Source organism: Hemitrygon akajei, chromosome 27 (genome assembly GCF_048418815.1).
Source record: "Hemitrygon akajei chromosome 27, sHemAka1.3, whole genome shotgun sequence".
Classification (NCBI taxonomy): Eukaryota; Metazoa; Chordata; class Chondrichthyes; order Myliobatiformes; family Dasyatidae; genus Hemitrygon; species Hemitrygon akajei.
The window spans coordinates 29,466,773-29,491,045 of NC_133150.1; the positions used below are offsets into that span (position 1 = coordinate 29,466,773).

General features: G+C 43.5%; 1 protein-coding gene across 3 annotated transcripts in view; it reads right to left on the reverse strand.

Moving 5' to 3' along the window:
• The window catches only part of tfeb (transcription factor EB), a 154,034-nt gene that overhangs the window by 46,579 nt on the left and 83,182 nt on the right, over nt 1-24,273 (reverse strand). For all 3 annotated transcript variants that reach the window (XM_073030530.1, XM_073030528.1, XM_073030529.1), the window contains one exon: nt 6,313-6,562. In XM_073030530.1, the coding sequence (XP_072886631.1) occupies nt 6,313-6,516 (204 nt within the window). In that variant the 5' untranslated portion in view covers nt 6,517-6,562. The remainder of the gene's footprint in view (nt 1-6,312; nt 6,563-24,273) is intronic.

A 24,273-nucleotide genomic window follows, 5' to 3' on the forward strand; every position in this document is an offset into this window, starting at 1 on the left:
GACGTAAATCTGGAACTTTTTTATTACCCAGTGCTATCAGCAACAGAATGAAATCGGGAAGCTTTGCATGGGCTATGCGACAAAGCCAGGCTCTTCAGTTTTGATAGAAGGACAAGTTATTGCAAAGTTAGTTCTTGCAAGTGCACACTTCCTTCACTGCTTCCCTCTGGCCCTTCCCCCAACCAGTATTATTGCAATCGCCAAAGTTCCCTGTTTTTTTTAAATCACAAATTAAGATGCTAAATTTGGCTTTCTACCATTTCGGGAACTCGTGCTTCCACATCCCAGTCAACACTGACCTATTACTGTTATGTTTTGTAACTTCAAAACATTGAACTTATTCAAAGGAATACACGGGAATCCGAAATATGAGTATAACTTCTTGTTTACTTTTAAGCAAAGCGCACACATATCACATGGTACCATGAGGACCTATGTTATTCATGCATTTATATATACAAAACCCATAATGAATTACTTAAAGAACAAGGCTTAATCATCCTATATTATATGCACATACACACATACACACACACAAGATTACTCAAATACTACTGAAATATTAAATACACAACAATTACACATCAGACCAGTATCTAGTTCACTGCTTTATATGAAGGAAATAAGCAAGAGGGATAAAGTGTTCTGTTGTTTATAAACATTTATAAATTTATAAATGGGGGGGCTGCGGTAGCGTAGTAGTTAGCATAACATTATTACAGATTGGGGCATTCTACAGTTCAGAGTTCAATTCCGCCTCCATTAAGTGGGTCTGCGTGTGTGTCCATTGCGAGCAACAAGGACTCTGACGTCCTTGGGTGTGGGTGTTGTGACTGGCGTGTGAGTTTGATTGAAGTGAGGGAGAGTTGCACAGGGTCGCCAACCTCACTCTCTCGTCCTGACCTATTGGGATCAAGCGGCGAGATGAGAGTCAAGATGGCCAGAGACAGGTCAGGATGCAGTGGGTGGCCTAGGGCGATCCACGTGTCTTCCTGTACTCCTTGTGCTCCAAAACGCACGCAGGGAAACGCCTTCCTGCCTTTCAAACCAGCTGGTGCTTTCCTCCGCGCAGTCCACCAAATCCAGTTTCCACATGTTTTGGGTAGACAGGCCTGAAGTCACCGAGGGTCCAAAAAAATCCTGCTGGCTACTCTCACCTGGTTTGTCGAAGCCATTTCCCCAAGCGGGGGCCACTGTTGCAAGCAGACAACTTACTTGGAGCCACAGGTGAGAGCTGAGTGCCAGGCGAGGACCAAAGTTGGAGGGTGTATGGGGTGTCAGGGAGGGGTAGCACCTTTGGTGTGAAGACATATCGTCCCTTCCACTGTTATGTAAGTAGGCTTTGTACGCAACCCCCTCCCTCGTGCTCTGGTTTCCTCCCACAGTCCAAAGACATACAGGGTAAGTTAATTGGTCTTTGTAAATTGTCCTGTGATTAGGTTAGGGTTAATCGGGGTTGGGGGGGGGGGTTGCTGGGGTGGCATGCCTCAAAGGGCCAACCTCTCTATTTCCCACCCTTCTCTTTACAGGGGAGAAACACCCTTCTGGGAACATAGAACAGTACAGCACAGTACAGGCCCTTTGGCCCACTAGGTTGTGCCAACCTTTTAACCTACTTCGAGATGAATCTAACACTCCTCCACCCCCCCCCCCCCACTCCACTCTTCTCTCATCTATATGCCTAAGAGCCCCAGCACCCTCGGCAATGTATTTCATACACACACCGCTCTCTGTGTGAAAAAAAAAACCTACCTCTGACATTCCCCCGGCCCCTGGAACTTTCCTCCAATCACCTTAAATGTCTGCCCTCTCATATTAGCTATTGCCACCCTGGGAAAAAGGCACTGGCTGTCCACTCTGTTTATGCCTCTTATCATCTTATACACCTCTGTCAAGTCACCTCTCATCCTCCTTCACTCCACAGAGAAAAGCCATAGATTGCTCAACATTTCCTCATAAAGTACGCTCTCTAATCCAGGCAGCATTCTGGTAAATCTCCTCTGCACCCTGCACCCTCTCTACTGCTTCCACCTATTCCTATAATGAGGGGACCAGAACTGAACACAATATTCCAAGTGTGGTCTAACTAGAGCTATATAGAGCTGCAACATTACCTTGTGGCTCTTGAACTCAATCCACCTACTAACGAAAGCCAACACACTATATGCCTTCTTAACCACCCACCTTATCATCTTGTGTAGTAGCTTTGAGGGATCTATGGACATGGACTCCAAGATCCCTCTGTTCCTCCATTGAGTCGTGCCATTAATTCTGTGTTTCGCCTTCTAATTCAACCTTCCAAAGTGAATCACTTCACACTTCTACAGACTAAATTCCATCTGCCACTTCTCTGCATTGCTCTGCATTCTGTCAATGTTCCACTGTGACCCTCAACAACCTTCTACACTATCTACATTTCTGTCATCTGATTACTAACCCACCCTTCCATTTCCTTCTCCAAGTTATTTATAAAAATCGCAAAGAACCAGGCTTCTCAGAACCGATCGCCGCAGAAAACCACTGGTCACCAACCTCCAGGCAGAATACATTCCACCAACCACCGCCCTTCGTCTTCTGTAGCCAATTCTGAATCCACATAGCCAAGATGCCAAGCCTCCTGACTTTCCAAAGGAGCTTGCCACGGGAACCTTGTAAAACGCACCACTAAAATCCATGTACAGGATGTCTGCCATTCTACCTTCATCAATCAGTTTTGTCACTTACTCAAAGTAGTCAATCAGGCTTATGAGGCATGACCGGCCCATCACAAAGCCATGCTGACTTATCCCTAAACAGTCAATGCTCATAAATCCTGTCTCTAAGAATCCTCTCATATAGTTTTCCCTCCACTGATCTAATATTCACTGGTAGGAAAACCAGGATTATTCCTATCACCGGTCTTGAACAAAGGAGTACCATTTGCCTTCCATAAGGAGGATGCAAGGACATAATGTTTTGGATCTAACCCAACCCATTTTGCACATTGTGAAGGAGGGAGTACAATATACTCTATATAACCTGGTGAGAATGAGGAACAGGAATATCAGACCATAAAAGATAGCAGAATTAGGCCATTCAGCCCATCACTTCTGCTCCACCATTTCATCTTGGCTGATCCAGATTTCCTCTCAACCTCATTCCCCTGCCTTCTCCCCGTAACCTTTCACACCCTGACTTATCAAGAATCTATCAATCTCCATCTTAAATACACCCAATGACCTGGCCTCCACAGCCGGCTGTGGAAAAAAAAATGCACAGATTCACCACCCTCTAGCTATAGAAATTCCTCCTCATCTCCAAACTAAATGGACGTCCTCTAATCTGGGGCTGTGCCCACTGGTCCGAGAGTCCCCCGCTATAGGAAACATCCTCTCCACATCCACTCTATCTAGGCCTTTTAACATTCAGTTCATTCAGAACGTAAAGTGAGAAGGAGCTCACAGCCTCCAGTGATGCCCCTGGACTGGAAGCGATCTGTGGGGCAGTGAGAAGAAGCTTTACACTATATCCACCCCAAGCTGTATCTAGGAATGAGAATCAGATTTATTATCATTGACTGATAGGACATGAAGTTTGTTGCTTTGCTGCAGCAGGACAGTGCAAGGGCATAACAATTACCATAAATTTTTTTAAAAGTACAAAACGGGGCAAAAGAGGAATAATAAGGTAAAGAAATAGAGGAAAATTAAAGGTATAATGAGGTCAAATAGATCAGGGTAAAGAAAGTTGTATTCTGTTTCTAACCTGCATTATGCAAGAGAAAGTATAGAATGATAATTCCATTATGTTAGAAACTCATTGGCTGTTAAAGAAATTAAATGGAAGCTATTTTGTTTGTACCAATCTTTTACATGCATCTGTTTGTTACAGGAGCTTGTGAGATATAGAGGATAACCGTGTGGCCTAAGGGCCAACAGCTACCACAGAAAAAATGTCAGGAATGCCCTTCAAACCTCCTTAAGGAGATGCAAGGGTCTCCTGGCATTGCCCTCCCATCCCAAATCTCACAGCCACTCCTCCTCTATCCCATCTCTCTCTTGATATTCCCCCTAACCCATCTGGGCCACCCAGGTTCTCCAACAACAGTTCCAGACCTCTCTTTCCACTCAGCACCCACTCCAACAAGCTCTTTTCTCCCCCAGGCCTGCTGCCTTCTACCCCACACTGAAGCCGTTTTAGGCTTCCGGTGCTCCTGGCCCCTTTTCTCACTAATGGGGGGGGGGGGGGGGGAAACAGGCTGCCAAGTTAAAATTGCAGTTAAGCTCAAATGACGTTGTCATGTAATGGAAGATCTAGTCACAAATTAAAGTTTGAAAGTCATCAGGTAATTTGGGCCAAGTGAATTACCAGTTTTAAATGTCCATTAGCTCACCCAGATCCTGAAGAAGATCTGGTTAAAATAGCTCCCTGTGCTATTTTTTGTTGATTTCCTCCTTACCCCTTCCCCATCCCAAGATGACAGCTTCAATTATGTCCTTTGGAAAAAGAAGGGAGGGGAGGGAAAAGATTATTCAGAATGAAGACAAAATTAATTGCTTTGACTGAAATTACAAAACGGACCAAAAGTCACAACTCTTCAGTTGATGGACTGAAGCAAATGAGAATGCTGAGAATCCTATGGGCAATGTTCTTCAGTACATTACATCTGATGCTATAAAACCCTTGCTGTGCAGCCAGTCTGCACTATGTTCTCACTGCTTTAGGAGGCCAGAGTTCACTGAACTGATTAATGTACCAATACCTGGTCCGCAATGACCTCAGATACAAATTCTTTCTTTCCTTCGCCCCTCCTTGGGATTAAAAATTTACTATTGCTCATGGTGACAAACTCTGCAAGGAAGTATCATGCTGAAAATGTTCTTTTATAAACAGTATTCTGCTGAGGGCCCACACTCAACGTTTTAGGTACACCTTCTTCTCCTCTGCCATCAGAATTCTGAATGGTTCATGAACACTATCGCTTTCACACAACTTATTCATTTATTTTACTGGAACAATGAATGTTTTTCAATGTCTTGCACTGTACAACTGCCACAAAACAACAAATTTCATGACACATGCCTGTGATAATAAATCTGATTCTGATTCTCAATAGATTAAGTACTAGTAGAGTTTGATTCCTTGATGATCCAGGCTTACTCTTATATTCATCATAAGGACATAGACTATTACAACACAGAACAGGCCCTTTGGCCCACAATGTTGTGCCAACCTTATAAATTTCCTCCTCTCTAAAGCTTCCACTCCCTTCCATAAAGAGGCAGGCAGAACTGAACACAATGTTCCAAGTTTGGTCTTTTAGGGTTTTATAGAGCTGCAACATTACCTGTTAAGCATAATCCCCAAGCTAATGAAGGCCATCCTCCTTCTTAATCACCCTATCAACTTGTGTGACAACTTTGAGAGATCTATGGACGTGGACAGCAAGATTCTACAATTTGTCCACACTGCTAAGAATCCTGCCACTAACCCTGTACTCTGCCTTGAAGCTTGACCGTTAAGTTAAGACAAAACCTCTTCCTGCCCATTCTGTTGGATATTAACAAATCCCATGGAGCAACCTGAACACAGGCAAGGAATTCTTCCCAAGTCCTAGCTCAATGCTTTCCCTCCAGTCCCAAATTAAAATGAATACACCTTGCTCGTCCATGTAGAGTTCTGCTACGTGTACTTTGCCAAGTTTGCCTTGGTGACGGAGTACTGAAGCAATAATTTTGAAACAGCATTGGAGATATAATGGGGGGGCAACAAATTTCATAACGGAACGTTGTCTGTGAGAACTAATGCAAGTTTTGAAATAGAAAGAAAATCACTCTCTTTTGGCTCGTGATGTAATTCCAGTCAAAGCACCTTCCCCCTCCTCCATCACAAACATCAGTTATCCCAATGTCTGTTTAATCAGATGCCAACTTGATGCATTTCCATTTCAGACTCTTTGGTAAAAATGGGCAGCCTGAAAGAAGACCAGAGTCAGTTCCACAAGAGGGAGAGGCTGGGGGAAATGTGGACAATTAAGAGGGTTAGGGATCAGACAAAGGGCCAAAATTCCAGGAAGGAAGTGGAACCAGACAGAGGGAAGGTAGAGAGAGGGGGAAGAGGAGGGGGAGAAGCAGGGAAGGAGAGGAAGAAGGAAAACTGCAGATAGAGTGAAGAGATGGGGAAGGGTAAGAGATAATGTATGTGGGAGGGAGAGTGTTTCAGCTCTTTTACAAGCGTGTTGGACACTGGCACCTCATTTGTCCATTTGTCACACTCACACAGCCCTACAGAGATCAAGATGAATGCCAGGGGAAAAGGAAGAAGGAGATGTACCTTTAAAATCTCCACGGGAACCTGCGGCCGTGATTGGTACTGGATGGAGTTGCTGACATTGATGGCAGGAGTGGCATTGATCGCCATGCGCTGCTGCGTGAAATGCATGGCAGCCTGTTGCTGCTGCTCCTTCTCCCGCTGCTCCTCCTTCTGCAGCTGCTCCCGCATTAACATCATCCGCAGACCGGTGCGGGACGACATCATGGCGGGTTGACTCCTGTCTCACAACACTCTGGTGAAAGCAAAGTCACTGTAAAACAATCAGACAAGTGTCTCATCAAGATGGGCTTGTACAAGAGAATAAATCCCCCCCCTTACCTCTATCCTCATTGTCTGTCCCTGTCTTTGCTGCCCCCTCTCCTCAGCTTTTTCTCTCTCTCCACCATATTCCCTCTTCCCAACCCCATCTCCCTCACCTACGTTCCACTCTTCTTAGTCTTTGTTACCCTTTATCCTTCTCTGGGCTTCGCTTCCCATCCCTCCTCCCTTCCTCACTCCTTCATCTCTCCTTCTTTTTCCACCTCTCATTTCTGCCTTCCCCTCCTTCCTCCTCTTCCGTTCCCCTCTCCATCTTAGCCCTTCCCCTTCACTTTGAGGCAGACCAGTAAGGTTAACAAGATCAACCAATCGTGAACCACAGACACTAAACCCAAAAGCAGCAAGGTCTGATTGTAACCAGGAAAGTAACACAGCATCTTGCCTGCAAACCATACTGCTGAGTTCAGTGCACCAATCAGAAAGCAGTATTAGGACTGTGCATGTGCCATTAACCAAAACACATCTCAGTCCTCCTACCACCCCACCAGCCTCCGGGTCCAACGTATAATTCTCCGTAACGTCCGCCACCTCCAACGGGACCCCACCACCAAGCACATCTTTCCCTCTTCCCCCCTTTCTGCTTTCCGCAAGTGACTCCCTTGTCCATTTGTCCCCTCCATCCCTTCCCACCAATCTCCCTCCTGGAATTTATCCTTTTAAGTGGAGCAAGTGCTACACCTGCCCTTACACTTCCTCCTTCACCACCATTCAGGGCCCCAGACAGTCCTTCCGGGTGAGGTGACACTTCACCTGTGAGTCGGCTGGTGTGATATACTGCGTCCGGTGCTCCCAGTGCAGCCTTCTATATATTGGTGAGACCCGACACAGACTGGGAGTCAGTTTCGCTGAACACCTATGCTCTGTCCGCCAGAGAAAGTGTTCTGATATGTCTATCCATGGCCTCCTCTACTGTCAAGATGAAGCCACACTCAGGTTGGAGGAACAACACCTGATATTCCGTCTGGGTAGCCTCCAACCTGGTGACATGAACATTGATTTCTCTAACTTCTGTTAATGCCCCTCCTCCCCTTCTTACCCCACCCCTATTTATTTATTTATTTGTTTGTTTGTTTACTTATCCATCCATCCATCCCCCCACTTTTTTCCTCTCTCATTTTTTTTCTGTCTCTGCCCCTCTCACAATCACTCCTTGCCTGTTCTCCATCTCCCTCTGGTGCTCCCCTTCCCCTTTCTTCTCCCTAGGCCTCCCATCCCATGATCCTTTCCCTTCTCCAGCTCTGTATCCCTTTTGCCAATCAACTTTCTAGCTCTTAGCTTCATCACTCCCCCTCCTGTCTTCCCCTATCATTTTGGATCTCCCCCTCCCCCTCCCACTTTCAAATCTCTTACTATCTCTTCTTTCAGTTAGTCCTGACGAAGGGTCTCGGCCTGAAATGTTGACTGACTTCTTCCTATAGATGCTGCCTGGCCTGCTGTGTCCCACCAGCATTTTGTGTGTGTTGTCTCAGTTTAGGAAGTTAGCTAGCTCAGTAATTAGCATTGGTAAAAGTGGGATTAGCAACAAACAATCAGGAGGAGGAAAAGCATCTTGGGATGGGTGAAAGGAATTGTCGATATTTCAAGTTGAAACCCTGCACCACGCCTGGGATCAGTGGGAGGAGGAAGCCAGGGCTTATGCTCCTGATTTCCATCCTCAGAGCCCTGCTGTAAATACTGAAAGGTCTGGACAGAGTGGATTTAGAGATGACATTTCAATTCGTAGGAGAGATGGGCCTCAGAATAAAGGGATGTCTCGTTCAAATTGAGATGAGGAGGAATTTAGGGCACAAGAGATTTTGAAAATCTGGAGGTCTTGAGTAACAGATACAAAATGCTGCAGGAGCTCAGCACGTCAGGCAGCATCACATAGAGGAAAATACCGACAACTCGCCCAAGACATCAACTGTCTATTTCCCTCCGTACATGTTGCCTGACCCACTGAGTTCCTCCAGCATTTTGCGTACGTTGGTGAGGTGGAGCTTCCTCGGCCAGAGAGTGGTGAATAAGGCAGCTGTGGAGGCCAAGTCATCGAGTGTACTTAAGGCAGAGATTGATAGGGTGCTGATTGGTAAGTAGGTTAAGGGTTACAAGGAGAAAACAATAGAATGGGATTGAAGAAATAATTAGCCAAGTCTGAATGACAGAACAGACTTGATAAGCCGAATGACCTAATTCTGCTCTTATACCTTATAGTTTAAAATACTGCAGATATATTTGGTTGTTCAGTGAAGCCCAGAAGAGGGGTTTACCAAAACGATATTTTCCATGTTCCACCAGAAAAGTTCATAAAAATAAGAGATTAGTGAAAATATCAATAAAAATGCTGGAGTACCTTGAGTCAATTCAAGTTTAATTGTCATTCAACTACACATGAATATCCATGAATACAGCCAAATGAGACAGCGTTACTCTGGGGTCAAGGTGCAAAACACTGTACCAACAGTCACATACAACACAAGGCACACATAGCACATACAAGATGGCAAGCACATGTAAGATATCACTAAAGTACAGCAATGGCAAAAATAAATAGTCCCCATCCCGAGTCCACTAATGCCACTGAAATCTGCATTCAACTCCGATACAGCTTGTCTTCTACCTTGTGAATACCCAGGCGGGGTGGAGAGCAGCACTGACTCTCGCTCGGGCACCGAGCCACGTCGCCCTGGTGAAGCACATCAGTTTTGGCATCACCCTCCTGGCAGCTTTAAACAGGTAACACCATGGACTGAGGCCACACAGCTACTCTGCTGTCTGCCAATAAATCAGTGAATCAGACTTGCAGCATTCCCTGTTAACAATATCCAATACACTCGTTTTTATTGCCATATAAATCCTGTCTGTGACAGAGGTAGCCTCCTTGACACATATGTCTGGTCTTGCCCTCTTTTGGAAAAATATTGGAAAGACATTTTTGATATTATTTCAGTAGTTTTGCATATTTATTTACAACCTCATCCTATTACTGCAATTTTTGGATTACCAGTGATCGACTCTAGTCAATTATCCCCTTCAGCTTGCCGTTTGATTGCATTTGTTACATTAATAGCCAGAAGATCCACTTTATTTAAAAGGAAAGATTCTAATCCCTCTACTACATTTCAATGGTTTTCCCAAACTATAACATGTTTAAACTCAGGAAAAATTAGGATTGTCACTATTGACCCTTCAGTTAAATTTGAAGAAACTTGGAGGCCATTTATTCAACAGTTTCATATGATGTAAGCTGACCTTTTCAGAATCCTTCTCAATAACTTTTTGTTCGTGTATGGAGGAGCGGAGTTAATGACAAATAAGGATTTTAACCTTTGAAACATGGCAGCCCAGCTTTTGTTTTGTTTTGTTTTTACTTTGTTTTTTGTAGTTTAGAGGGGCATTTTTTTCTGTATAAAATTTTTTGAATCTTTTTCATGTTCCGTTATTAAGAGATTGGGAGGCTTACATTACATATGTTACTCGGAGTCTGTTTCTGTATACATTAACCGTTATTAATGTAATCCCCATCTCTTTGTATCATTATCATTGTTATGTTTATCTATTTGAAACTTAATAAAAAAGATTGAGAAAAAAAACAATATCCAACAGAGTCCTGCGATCACAAGTGTCTAAGATGCTCACTCACTATTAGACTGCACAGTCTCCTCAGAAGCTTCCCTGACACAAGCAGCAGCACGATCTGCTGCACGTCCAGCTCCTTCAGTTTCTCCGCCAACAAGCAACTTGCTGATGGGGTAGACCTGCAGTACTTCAAGTTCCTGAATGTCTAGCAGGATCTTGCCATCATAAAAAATGTTTCAAAAGGACAGCAGCACCTTAGTTGACCCCCGTAGAAGCTGCTGCGATCAGACATGCCACCATTTTACCGATATAATCTGGATCCTGTCAAGCCCTTGACTGCAGAAAATATGCCACCTCAGCCTATTTGTGATTCCAGTTCCAAAACACAATGGCTATTGAAATACAGTACCTTCAAAATCATAGTGAACTTTAACAGTAAATTTACTTTTCCATTGTGCCTTTAACATGGGAGTCGCAGACCTCATTTAACCATTGTGCACTTAAGTAGATACCAAGATAGGTGATCAAGGTTTGGTCAAAGAGCAAGTTAATGAAAGGATGAGGAAGTGGAAGAGAGGGAGAAGTTAACAGGATTTTCCAGAGTGAGAAAACAACACTTACATCCCACCTCCTCCCTTTATTACTTCAGCATAATAGGTTCACTCCAGTTCCACATCAAACAGTTTGAGGAACAAGGTGGAGGCAAATAGAAGTCCTTATTTTAATTCTGTTTATTTTTCTTTTAAATATGATCACTTATTAGCAGAGAACATCCCAGCTCAAGAGCAGTACCTGCATCTACCACTGCCCATGTGGAAAGACGTAATGGGAGCTAGGTCTGGTACTTGGTTCTGTGGAGGACAAACATGTGGGCAGGGGGGGCTGTGTCCAAACAAAGCAAGAAAGTAAGCCTCAGTGGGCAAAGCAGTACTGAAGCACTGAGTATGTAACAGGGAGAGTTGATAGAGGGGAACCTGGCAATGTGATAGATTTCGATTTCCAAACACAACATTTGATAAGGTGTAACAAAGAGGTTGGCATATAAATTAAATTCCCATAGTACTGGAAGAAATGTGTTAGAATGGCTGTCCCATAGAAAATAAAGTTAGAATACAAGGATCCTTTCCAGATCAGAGACAGGTAACCAATGGGGTACCACAGGGACCAGTTCTTGGCCCACAATTGCTCACTATTTATGCTACAAATCTAGAGGAAGGAACAGTTTGCAAGGTTTCCAGATTTTCCAATGACACAAAAGTAGGTGGAAGGGCAAGTTGTGAAATGAATGCTGTAATTCTGCAGCAGAATGCAGATAGGATGAGTAGGTTGGGCAAATAGACTTTAACCGGGAGAAGTGCGAGACCATGCAATTTGTTAAGAAAGAGCAGCAGGCAGATAAGATCTACATGGACAGGGACGGCAGGTGGGTGAAGAACAGATGGATGTGGGTGTTCTGGTGCAGGAATCACAAAAGAAGTCCACAGACAAGTCCAACAAGTGGTTGAAAGGGTGAATAGTATCTGACCTTTAATGCAAAGTGGCTGGAGTTTAAGAATAGGGAGGCTTTGCTGGAATTGAACAGGGTGGTGGTGAAGCCTCATCTAGAATACTGCATATAGTTTTGGTCTACTTACCTAAACAAAGATATAGAAACAGGGGGTGGGAAGCACAAGGGAGACACATCTGGTTAATACAGGGATATGAAGATTCTCCCTTTAAGAGAGACGAAATAGCTTTGGCCTGCATTCCTTGGAGCTTAGAAGAACAAGGAGTGACTTTATTCCAACATATAATATCCTAAGACACTTGACAGGGTAGACCTGCAGGTGCTTTCACCATTAGGCACGTAAGGGACCAGTGGTTTAAAACTGAGAAACATAGAAATTTCTTCTTGCAAAGGGTGGCAAATTTCTGGAAGCCTCTACACCAATAGGTGACGGGTGGATCGTTAGAAGCATTTAAAGTACACTGGACAAATATTTAATTGGTTAAGAGATATACAGCTACGGAGAAGTGGCACAGGAGCTGAGGCCAGCATAGATCAGCCATGATCATGTGGAAGAGTGGGGTAAACCGCTGCTCCTGTTTCTTTGTGTTAATGTGCGAGATTGCACGTTCTCCCCTGTGACTGCCTAGGTTTCCCCCAGGGTGGATTCTAGTTTCTTCCCTCATCCCAAAGAATGTGGGTGAGCAGTAGAATCTGGGATGAGTTAAATGGGGAAAGTGGTGGGATTAAAACTGGATTAGCATAGGACTGGTGTAAATAGAGTCATAAAGCATTACAGCACAGAAACAGGCCCTTCAGCCCATCTAGTCCATGCCAAACTATTATCCTGCCTAGTCCCATCAATCTGCACCTGGTGGTGGATCCACACCCACCACCCTCTGAGTGAAAAAGTTCAAAGTAAATTTATTATCAAAGTACATATATGTCACCATATACAACCATGAGATGCATTTTCTTGTGGAAACACTCAATAAATCGATAATAGATAACAATAACAGAAACAATGAAAAACTGCACCAATGGTAGCATTCAGCCAGTATGCAAAATACTCAAACTGTGCAAGTATAAAAAGAAATAAATAAAAAGCATAAATAAGTAAGAACATGAGATGAAGAATCCTTGAAAGTGAGTCCGTACTGTAGGTTGTAGGAACATTTCAGTGATGACACTGAGTGAAGTTAGCCCCTTTGGTTTAAGAGGGTTGAGAGGTGATAATTATTCCTGAACTTGGTGGTGTGAGTCCTGAAGCTCCTGTACCTCTTCCTGATGGCAGCAGCAAGAAGAGAGCATGTCCTGGGTGGTGGGCGCCCATGACAATGGATGCCACTTTCTGTGACGTTTCGTGTAAATATGCTCAGTGATGGGGAGGGCTTTTTGCGTGATGGACTGGGCAGTACCCACTAACTTTTCTATGCCTTTTCATTCAAGGGCATTGGTGTTTCAGTACCAGGCTGTGATGCCCCCAGTAAATATCCTCTCCACTGCACATCTACAGAAATTCCCCTTCATGTTCCCCCTTAAACGTTTCACCTTTCACCCTTGAACTATGACCCCTAGTTCTAGTCTCACCCAACCTCAGTGAAAAATCCTGCTTGCCTTTACCCCTCAAAATTGGTGGTAGATGAGGACACAGTGGAGCGGAGGGGCCTTTTTTTCGTCTTGACTCTTGGAGTTGTGAGCAGAACAAAGAGAGCTAGAGACCAGGGAGGACCAGTGTCTTTTTGCAGAAATGCTGTTCAGACCAAGTTAACTCCCGCCCCCAAATCGGAATCCCACTTTTTACAAAATCAAAATCAGGAATAATATTATTAAACCGCAGACCAACAACCACACGCTATGCGGTGCATGTGACAGTCAGCGGGGCCTGATCGGCGGACGGGAGCAAGCCTCTCCACGGAATCCCGTCTGTGCAACCGCAGCGTGCTTTCCCGACTGAGATGGGAAATCGTGAAGAAGTTTACCGTTTAAATTATTGCTCCTTCCCGCCGTCGGCGAATAGTTAACAGGCATTTAGGAAGGAGTCCCGTTTAGTTCAGCACCGATTTTAGAAAGTTAAAAGGAAAACTTCTTTTAAATTGTACTGGAAATATACAATAGACTTTTCGATTTGAAGGAACGATTGGGCATAAAAATAATTGTTTTGACCGTTAAAAAAAATGAAGCCTCTATTGTTAATTCCCCCCCCCCAAAAAAAAAGTTTTATAGCATCGTTTTAGTTTCTGCGAGAGAGAGGAAGGCGGGAGGTGGGAGGCGTGGGTTTGGGAGCTGAGGTAAAGGAGACTGGGGACGAAGGGTGGTGGATTCCCACAGATCACCTGCGGGGTCCGCCATCATTGTCTCTACATCCTGTCCATTTCGAAGGGACTAGCAGTCAGTTACAAACTCGGAAACTCGTCTCCAAAACATAAAACCTTTGGTCGGTCCAAGTTCAGTAAATCACTCTTACAATGTGACAAAACAGTAACATACCACAGTGTTATATACCACAGGACGGAACATTTAGTGTCTGAACGAGACTATTTTCCATTTCATCTATTATATCATGGCTGATCTGTACCTCAATTTATCATGGTTCCAATCGTCTCAAACACAAAAGTCTACCGATCTCTGTTAAGAATCATCCCGTTCAACGACATCTTGTGGCGAACGAATTCCAGTTTCACTATCTTTTGATCAGGAAGTGTGGCTTGACGTGCCCGCAAACGATTTAAATTTTATTTTACAGTGCCTCCGTAAATATGTTCTGCCCTTTCAGGTCTCTCCCTTAATCATATTGAAAAAGACTTTTATCTACCGAACGGGCAAGATGTAAACTAGATGTTGTAAACCGCTGTCAGAATTTAGCAGTTTGAGCTTGGGCATCGCTCTGTTGAAACTGCGCTGCCAAAACCAGCCCATCCAGGCACCCGAAAACGCCACAGTACGAACTCGTCACAGCGCGCCAAAGAATGAATAATCAGATTTCTACTCTGCTACAGCTTACCCATCTTTCCTTTGGACTCCGCATCCCTTAGTATCAAAAGCTATCAATCCATTCTTCTTTTTAATTGCCTTATCTGTCCCCGTGACCCCCAGTATCACAGGTCGCCCTCTCTGTTCCTGGGCTCTCACCATTGAAAAGATGCTGATTTAACTTTATCTGATCAAATTGGGTGATGGTCCACATTGAATTGCAGTCTTGCCCACTATCCCTATGGTAGAGTCATAGAGAGGTGCAGCAGAAACAGGCCTAACCATTTAAACTGCCTACTCCCATTAACCCTACCATCCATGTACCTATCTCTTATGTTGGAATCAAGTTTGCATGCACCAACTGTGCTGGCAGCTCATTCCACACTCTCAGGACTCTCGGAGTGAAGAAGTTTTCCTCATGTTCCCCATAAACTTTTCACCTTTCACCCTTAACCCATGGCCTCTGGTTGTAGTCCACCCAACCTCTGCAGGAAAGGACTCCATCCTGCTGAAGGGTTTCAGCCTGATATGTTGACTGTACTCTTTTCCACAGATGCTGCCTGGACTGCTGAGTTCCTCCAGCATTTTGTGTGTGTGTATTGTTCAGATTTTCTCTTCTCAGTAGGAAAGACCTGTTTGCATTTACCCTATGAATACCCCTCATAATTTTGTATCAAAATTCATTACTACCCTGCTACAATTCTCTGCTCTTTTTCTAACCTACTTACACGTGTCACCTAGATTTGAGATTATCAGCATGCTTGGGTTATGTGGCATCTTTGTTAGTAAACATGTTCAAATGCTGAGATTCTAACATGGACTCCTTACAAATAATTCTTTGTTCAAGATAAAAGGTTAATTCCAATTCAATCTATCCTCTGTTTAGTTAGGAATCATTTATGTGTAATCTTATTGAATGCCTTCCAGGAGCCAATATCATTATCTTCCGTAACACTACTTTATCAGTCACTGCTTTAAAAAATCCAATGAGGCTGATTCAAAATGACTTATTCTTTACAAATCCACTTGCTCTCTGACCACTTAAAAAGCCTACACTGTTTCAAATAACAGATTTAAGTACCGTAGTTTTCTCAGAATTGATTTTAGACTCACATAGTTATAACGTCCAATTTCCCCTTTCCTTCTTAAGTAATGGCAGTTTTTCTGACAGACAGGAGAATTCCAGAATCTAAAAACTTTTGGAAAATGGTGATTGCAACATCTACAATTTACTGCTTGCAATGTACAGAGATAATACCATCATATTCTGGTATTATTGCTTAGTGTTTTTATTTTCTCCATCATATTAATATTAATTTGTATCTCTATCAATTGACATCATGTTTGTCAGAAGAAGGTAGACAGAGAGAGTGTAGCAAGGTGAGAAAGAAAGGATACAAGACCCTACTCCATCTCTTACACCATTGTTCAGCAGGGCTAGGGCAGAATCAAATTGTGAAGCCCCACAATGGAAATCCCTGTTGCCTTTCTCCATCACTGTACAGAAGAAGAGAAAATTGGCCATTTCTTCATAATTTACATTCCAGGTACAGCATGAGTACTCAAGAGATAAATTCATATTTTACTTTAAACCCTCCAAGAGGACCACAACCTTGTCATAGAGTTTGGAGGCTTGCATGCTTCTATGATGGCTTGGGTCAGGGCCTTGTGCTTTGGCTTTCGGTAGAGCTGTTGTTACTTCTTTCCACACCTTGTGGCACATCGGGCGGCAACTTTACCATTTCCTTAGCATTTTGTCTTTTATTTTTAATGAGGCTGAGTTGCTAGCTCGACGATCATCCCAGCACAAATGGGAAGCATGCAAGGAGCTGGCTGAATTCAAACCCGGACCACTTGCCCAAAGTCTGCTGGTGATACTGCTACACCACTGGCTGGCTTTTGCCAAACAGGCGAAAGATTTGAGGCCAGACTAAGAGTGGTCCACTGGTCCACTGGTCCTCCAGGTTCGGGGGTTAAGCTGAGGGCCAACAAAACTGACAGGTCAAACTACAATTATTATCGAAATAGCAATGAAGAATCCATCTTTACAAACAGAGGTGTAAGGACCTTCATTGCTGCCCCAAACACCTGTGGTGTAACAGGCAGTAAGTAACCTTGAATACAAGAGATTCCGTAGCCTGGAAATCCAAAATAACACACACAAAATGCTGAAGGAACTCAGCAGGTCAGGCAGCATCTGTGGAAAGGAATAAAGAGTCGATGTTTCAGGTCGAGGCCCTTCAGCAGGACTGGAAAGAAAGGGGGAAGAAGCTAGAATAAGAATATGGGGGAGGAGGGGAAGGCATACAAGCTAGAAGGTGATAGGGGAAAGTTGTGTGAGGGGGTAGGTAGGTAGGCAAAGTGAGAAGCTGGGAGGTGAGAGGTGGTAAAGGCAAAGGGCTGGAGAAGGAATCCAATTGGAGAGGAGAGTGGACTGTGGGAGAAAGGGAAGGAGGAAGGCCACCAGAGGGAGGTGATAGGCAGGTGAGAAGAAGAGGTGAGAGGGGAGCCTGAATAGGGAATGAAAGAAGTGAGAAGGGGTAGGGGGGAGAAATTACTGGACATTCGAGAAATCAATGCTCGTCAAGTAGGAGAAGCAACACCTCATATTCCATCTGTGTGTGTTATTCATCTTTGACTTTGTATTGTTTGTAATTTTGCACACAGGGCCCTAGAGATACAGGAGCTGTGCAAGATGTAAATGAATGTTACCGTGGCAGATGTGAGTGGGTAGACAACATTTAATTGCTGTGCACTACGTGGACTGATTCAGCACAGGGGAAATGTTAAATAAACCACAGGCTATATTTTTTCCATAACTCATCACCTTCTTCCCCTTTTTGATTTAGTTCTACTGTACTGACTGTCTTCTGCAACCAAACCACAAAAAAATCATTGCACAATGCTCAAAGGCAAGGTAGACTATTTGGCAGAAATTTTCTTCTTAAACTTACCTCATTCTCACACAGCTCTTTATTACGCTGCCCCTCAATTGCAACCTGCTTCAGATTCAGATTCAGCTTTGTACTAAACAGTTTGCACGTGAAAATATAGATGCAGGAGGGGTGGCAGTTCTCGTAGACTATTTGCCCCAAAGTGATGTTGCAAAAGGGGTTGAGGAGTTGTGCAGATTAGTGTCATGACAGTAATCTGAAAAAGGAGGTTAACACAACCCATATTGCGCAGGGCTGAGGTGGAAGGTGAGTAGGGTGGTAGGATCACATGGATGGATCGAATTCTGTGAGAATGGAGCTGTACAGCTCAGAGTGAGGTCATTTGCCTCTTCACGCCTGTGTCAGCTTTCTGAAAACACCACACTGCTCTTTCCCCATAATCAGCAGAACTTTATCCTGCCCCCCCCCCCCATGCAGATTCTCATCCAATACTCTGAAAGCACCTCCTGAATCAGTTATGACCTCTCATTCAAGTGGAAGAATTTTTGTCTAACTATAGTGAAACAGTAGTGCAAGGCCACGATAGCTGGAAACCACAGGGGGATTCTTTGAGTGCACAAGAAATCAAGATAACAGCAGAACCAGCTGAATAAATGTTTTCAGTCTTCAGCTCTTTGATCCAGGTTTTGCCATGCACACTAAACACCTTCTAGGGTCAGCAACAAGGATTTTTCTTTCATACTGCTCCTGCAAGACACTCTACATATTTCAAGAGCAGCACACACAAAATGCTGGAGGAACTCAGCAGGTCAGTCAGCATCTATGGAAAGGAAATAAAGAGTCAATGTTTTGGGCCGAGACCCTTCATCGGGACTAGAAAGGAACGGCAAAGAAGCCAGAATAAGAAGGTGGGGAATAGGAAAGAAGTAGGTGATAGGTGAAGCCAGATGATGGGGAAGGTAGGTGGATGGGGTGAGAAGCTGGGAGGTGATAGGTGGCAAAAGTCCCAGATTCAAGTTAATTTATCACATGTACATTGAAACACCTAATGAAATGCAGCATTTGTATTAACGGCCAACACACCCGAGGATTTGCAGGGGCAGCCCACATAGCATGCCCACAATGCTCGGCAGAACAACACACAACAAGCAACAAAATAATATCAGCAAAAACAAGCCCCGTCCCTCCCTCCCATCCGTGCACAGAAACGTTTATATATCTAAATGTATTTATATATATATGTTTTCATATCTATAAATGATAGTAGTTGTCCTGCAGGTGACTATCAATGCCACATTATTGAGAAACAAAGACTGAAAACTGTCCAAGTGGAGACAGCTGATGAAATAACATCACTAAGTTTCAGTGTAGAGGCAAGTCTGAGGGCAATGAACACTTCCTTAGAATTGAGATCTGAAAAAGGTGGCTGCACTGCGAGAGAGGAAGCAACGGAATTGACAGCAGGCAGGGTAGGGTAAGAACATGCAAAAAAAAACAAGATTTAAAGATTTGCTTTATTTGTCACATGTACATCAAAACGTACAGTGAAATGCACCAATGACCAACTGCACTTCCGAGGAAGTGCTGGGGGCAGCCCACAAGTGTTGCATGCTTCCGGTGCCAACATAGTTTGCCAACAATTTACTAACCCTGACCTATACATCTTTGGAGTGTTTCACAACAGTCGTTTGCATTTGCCCACAAAGGGAAGTAGCCATCATGACTCCTCTTAACTAGTGAATCACAAAGTTTTTCATATGTGACCATTTGTACACCAGAACACACACACACACACACACACACACACACACACACACACACACACACACACACACACACACACACACACACAGTGAAAAACATAGATGAAATCAGAACTTCAGGAGGAAAAAGTGAAAGAAGTTCATAGGAGAAATATTTACCCATTCAAATTAACATCGATTAATAAGAAGATAGCACAGCCATAGCATTTAAGGTAAACAAAATTGGGGCAGCTCTGGTATCAATTTAATATCTTCAGTAATATGTCAGTGATATTGACAAGATACTCAAATACAACATGTTGACAACACTTCCTTTCATGCACTTCCAACATGCGTTCATACAGGGGGCATCTTCCAGCTTTACTGCTTTAGACAGGATTCTCAGTAACCAATTCATTGCAATGAATGTGTCTAATGTTGCTGAAAAGGGTGTGAAGCCAACTTCAGGTGCTTAACTGCACATTACCTGGGGGCTACATTGCTGGAGCTTTATTGTATTGCTAAGGACAACAAACTCCATCCAGTGCAAAGCAACATACTGGCAATTCAATTACTAAAAGCACAACCACCAAATTTTAAATATCGTCTGAGTAATTTCGAGTGTCATCTAAGTCACAACTGAATTAAAACAAACAACTCTAAATGAGGCATTGTTCAGTTGCATGACAGCCCTGGGGAAAATGCTGATTTTCAGTCTGGATGTCCATGCTGAGATGTTTCTGTATCTCCTGTCAGATGGTAGGAGATTGAACAGGTGATTTCTGAGGTGGGATGAGTCCATCACAATTTTGCGAGCCCACTGTAGACATCATGAGATGGAGATGGTTTCCATATCTGGTAGTTGTATCCCAGTGATGCCCTGTGCAGTCCTGATCACTCGCTGAAGTGCTTTTTGGTCGACCTTGTTGCAGTTAGTGTACCATACTGTTATGCAGTAGGTCAATATGCTCTCAATTACACATCAGTGAAGGTTTACCAGCAGTTACATGCACAAAATGCTGCAGGAACTCAGCAGCCCAGGCAGCATCTATGGAAAAGAGTGAACAGTCGACGTTTCGAGCCAAGACCCTTCATCAGTGAACCCTTTACCAGCAGCTTTTGGGGCAGATCTGCTCTCTTTAAACTCCTAAGATAGTATAGGCGGAGCTGAGCCTTCCCTAATATCAAGGAGGTGTTGGTGGTCCGAGAAAGCTCCTTTGTGATGTTCACTCACAAGAACTTAAAGCATAACATCCAAATGATATCCTATCTTTAGGCCAACATGGAATCAAAGATCTACATGACTTAGAAAGCCTCTGGGACCACTAAATTTATGGTACGTCTATGGAAGAGTTACCAATTAATTGACCATAAGACCCTGGAGCAGAATTAGTCCATTCCACCTATAGGGTCTGCTCCATCATCCATCATGGCTGATTTATTATCTCTCACAACGCCATTCTCCTGCCTTCTCTCTGTAATCTTTGACACCCTTACAAATCAAAAACCTATCAACTTCTACTTTAAATATATCCAATGACTTAGCTTCCACAGCCGTCTGTGGCAATAAATACCACTGATTTACCACCCTTTGGCTAAAGAAAGCCCTCCTCATCTCTGTTCTAAGGGGATGTCCTTATATTCTGAGGCTGTGCCCTCTGCTCCTAAACTCCCTCACTATTGGAAACATCCTCTCAACATCCTAGGGTTTTCAATATTTGATGGGCTGCAATGAGATCTCTCCTCTTTCTTATAAATTCCAGTAAGCACAGGCCCAGAGCAATCAAACACTCTTCATAAGTTAACCCCTTTATTCTTGGGTTAACCCAATACTCTGTATCCTCTCCATAGCTGGGTAATTTTTATTACCTTCAAGTATTTATTCAATTCATTTTTCAGGCAGTGCACTGCAGATCCAAATAACTTGCTGTATATTTTCTTCTTCCAATCGCCATCCATCATTTTGCCAATTACTTCAGCTCTGAGTCCTCTGGTTATGGACTGTTCTACTCTTTATCCTATCCTAATTCAGAGTTACTAAAGCTGTAGTTTCCCCCCTCGCAAAGTCCAACCTTACATTCCCATCATGAGAGGTGGAAACAGGTAAGGCCAGCCAATAGGGCTCTGGTGAAGATGTATAGACCAATCCCCTGCACAGTGGATACAATGGATTACAGAAACATTGATGAACTCCAAACATACCATCAACTTTGGACAATGGAGATGGGAGGTCATCAATGGCCTATGTTCCACTGGGAGCTAAGGGTCATAGGGTCATACAACACAGGAACAGGTCCTTGGCCCAACTTGCCCATCTGAGTATATTCCCACATTCCCAACTTGGATCCACATCTTTCTAAAGCTTTCCTATCCATATACTTGTGTGAGTGCCTTTCGAATGTGGTTAATATACTTGCCTCAACCACTTCCTCTAACAGAGGGGTTCCCAAGCTTTTTATATGCTATTGACCCCTAACATTAACTGAGGGGTCCGTGGACCCCAGGTTGGGAACTCCTGCTCTACCAGATCGCTCACACTACCAGATTCAGGAATACTATTTTGCACGACCATCAGACACTTGAACTGATCTGCACAGCCCTAACCCTACCGCAGCAACAGAACACAATGGAGCATCTCTTTTGAACTACCTTGGACTTGTCTCTGATTGTGATTTATTTTTGTACCAATGCCTTGTATTTTGACAGCTTTTTTATTTCTCTTCATTGCCTTATATCACTTATGCTTAGAGTCTAGTCTGAATCTGTGATGCTGCTGCAAGTAAGTTATTTTATTGAACCTATACCTCACCAACTTGTACATATGACAGTAGGTTCAACTTAAGTTGACTCTACCAAGCAAGGATTTACATTCTTGGACCACTGGGATCTGTTTTGGGGTAGGGATGAATTGTACAAAAGGGACGGGTTGCACCTTAATAGGCGGGGGACCAGCATTCTGGCAGACAGGTTTGCCACTGCAACACGGATGTGTTCAAACTAAGTAGTGGGGGGAGGGGAAGAACTGGAAATATAAGGATGGAGTTAAAGGGAAAGTGAAAATAAGAAAAGTTAAAAAGGACAACAGAATCAATGGAGTAGAAAGCTCAAGAAGAGATCATACAGTATGGCCAAGTGAAATAAGAATTGATATGAAAGGAGAGGGGAGTAACGAATTAAAAGTATTATATATGAATGCACGAAGTATAAGGAATAAAGTAGATGAGCTTGAGGCTCAGTCGGAAATTGGCAAGTACGATGTTGTGGGAATAACAGAGACATGGCTTCAAGCGGACAGGGCCTGGGAAATGAATATTCAAGGTTATACATCTTATCGAAAGGACAGATTGACTGGCAGAAGGGGTGGGGTGGCTCTGTTGGCGAGGAATGATATTCAGTCCCTTGCGAGGGGGGACATAGAAATAGGGGATGTAGAGTCAGTATGGATAGAACTGAGAAATTCTAAGGGTAGAAAGACCCTAATGGGAGTTATCTACAGGCCCCCAAACAGCAGTCTGGATGTAGGGTGTAAGTTGAATGAAGAGTTAAAATTGGCATGTCGCAAAGGTAATGATACAGTTGTCATGGGGGATTTCAACATGCAGGTAGACTGGGAGAATCAGAATGGTACTGGACCCCAAGAAAGGGAGTTTGTGGAGTGTTTCCGAGATGGATTCTTTGAACAGCTTGTACTGGAGCCTACCAGGGAGAAGGCAATTTTAGATTTAGTGTTGTGCAATGAACCGATTTGATCAGGGACCTCGAGGTAAAGGAACCATTAGGAGGTAGTGACCATAATATGATATGTTTTAACCTACAATTTGAGGAGAAGGGAAAATCGGATGTGTCAGTATTACAGTTGAACAAAGGGAACTATAGAACTATGAGGGAGGAGCTGGCCAAAGTTAAATGGAACAATACCCTAGCAGGGAAGACAGTGGAACAACAATGGCAGGTATTTCTGGGAATAGATAGATAGATAGATAGATAGATAGATAGATAGATAGATAGATAGATACTTTATTCATCCCCATGGGGAAATTCAACTTTTTTCCAATGTCCCATACACTTGTTGTAGCAAAACTAATTACATACAATACTTAACTCAGTAAAAAATATGATATGCATCTAAATCACTATCTCAAAAAGCATTAATAATAGCTTTTAAAAAGTTCTTAAGTCCTGGCGGTTGAATTGTAAAGCCTAATGGCATTGGGGAGTATTGACCTCTTCATCCTGTCTGAGGAGCATTGCATCGATAGTAACCTGTCGCTGAAACTGCTTCTCTGTCTCTGGATGGTGCTATGTAGAGGATGTTCAGAGTTTTCCATAATTGACCGTAGCCTACTCAGCGCCCTTCGCTCAGCTACCGATGTTAAACTCTCCAGTACTTTGCCCACGACAGAGCCCGCCTTCCTTACCAGCTTATTAAGACGTGAGGCGTCCCTCTTCTTAATGCTTCCTCCCCAACACGCCACCACAAAGAAGAGGGCGCTCTCCACAACTGACCTATAGAACATCTTCAGCATCTCACTACAGACATTGAATGACGCCAACCTTCTAAGGAAGTACAGTCGACTCTGTGCCTTCCTGCACAAGGCATCTGTGTTGGCAGTCCAATAATGCAGAAGGTGCAGGATCGATTCATTCCAAAGAGGAAGAAAGATCCTAAGGGGAGTAAGGGGTGGCCGTGGCTGACGAGGGAAGTAAAGGGCAGTATAAAAATAAAAGGGAAGAAGTATAACGTAGCAAAGATAAGTGGGAAACCGGAGGACTGGGAAGCTTTTAAAGAGCAACAGAAGATAACAAAAAAGGCAATAAAAAATGAGGTACAAAGGTAAACTAGCCAAGAATATAAAGGAGGATAGTAAAAGCTTCTTTAGGTATGTGAATAGCAAAAAAATAGTTAAGAACAAAATTGGGCCTTTGAAGACAGAAACGGGTGAATTTATTATGGGGAACAAGGAAATGGCAGATGAGTTGAACAAGTACT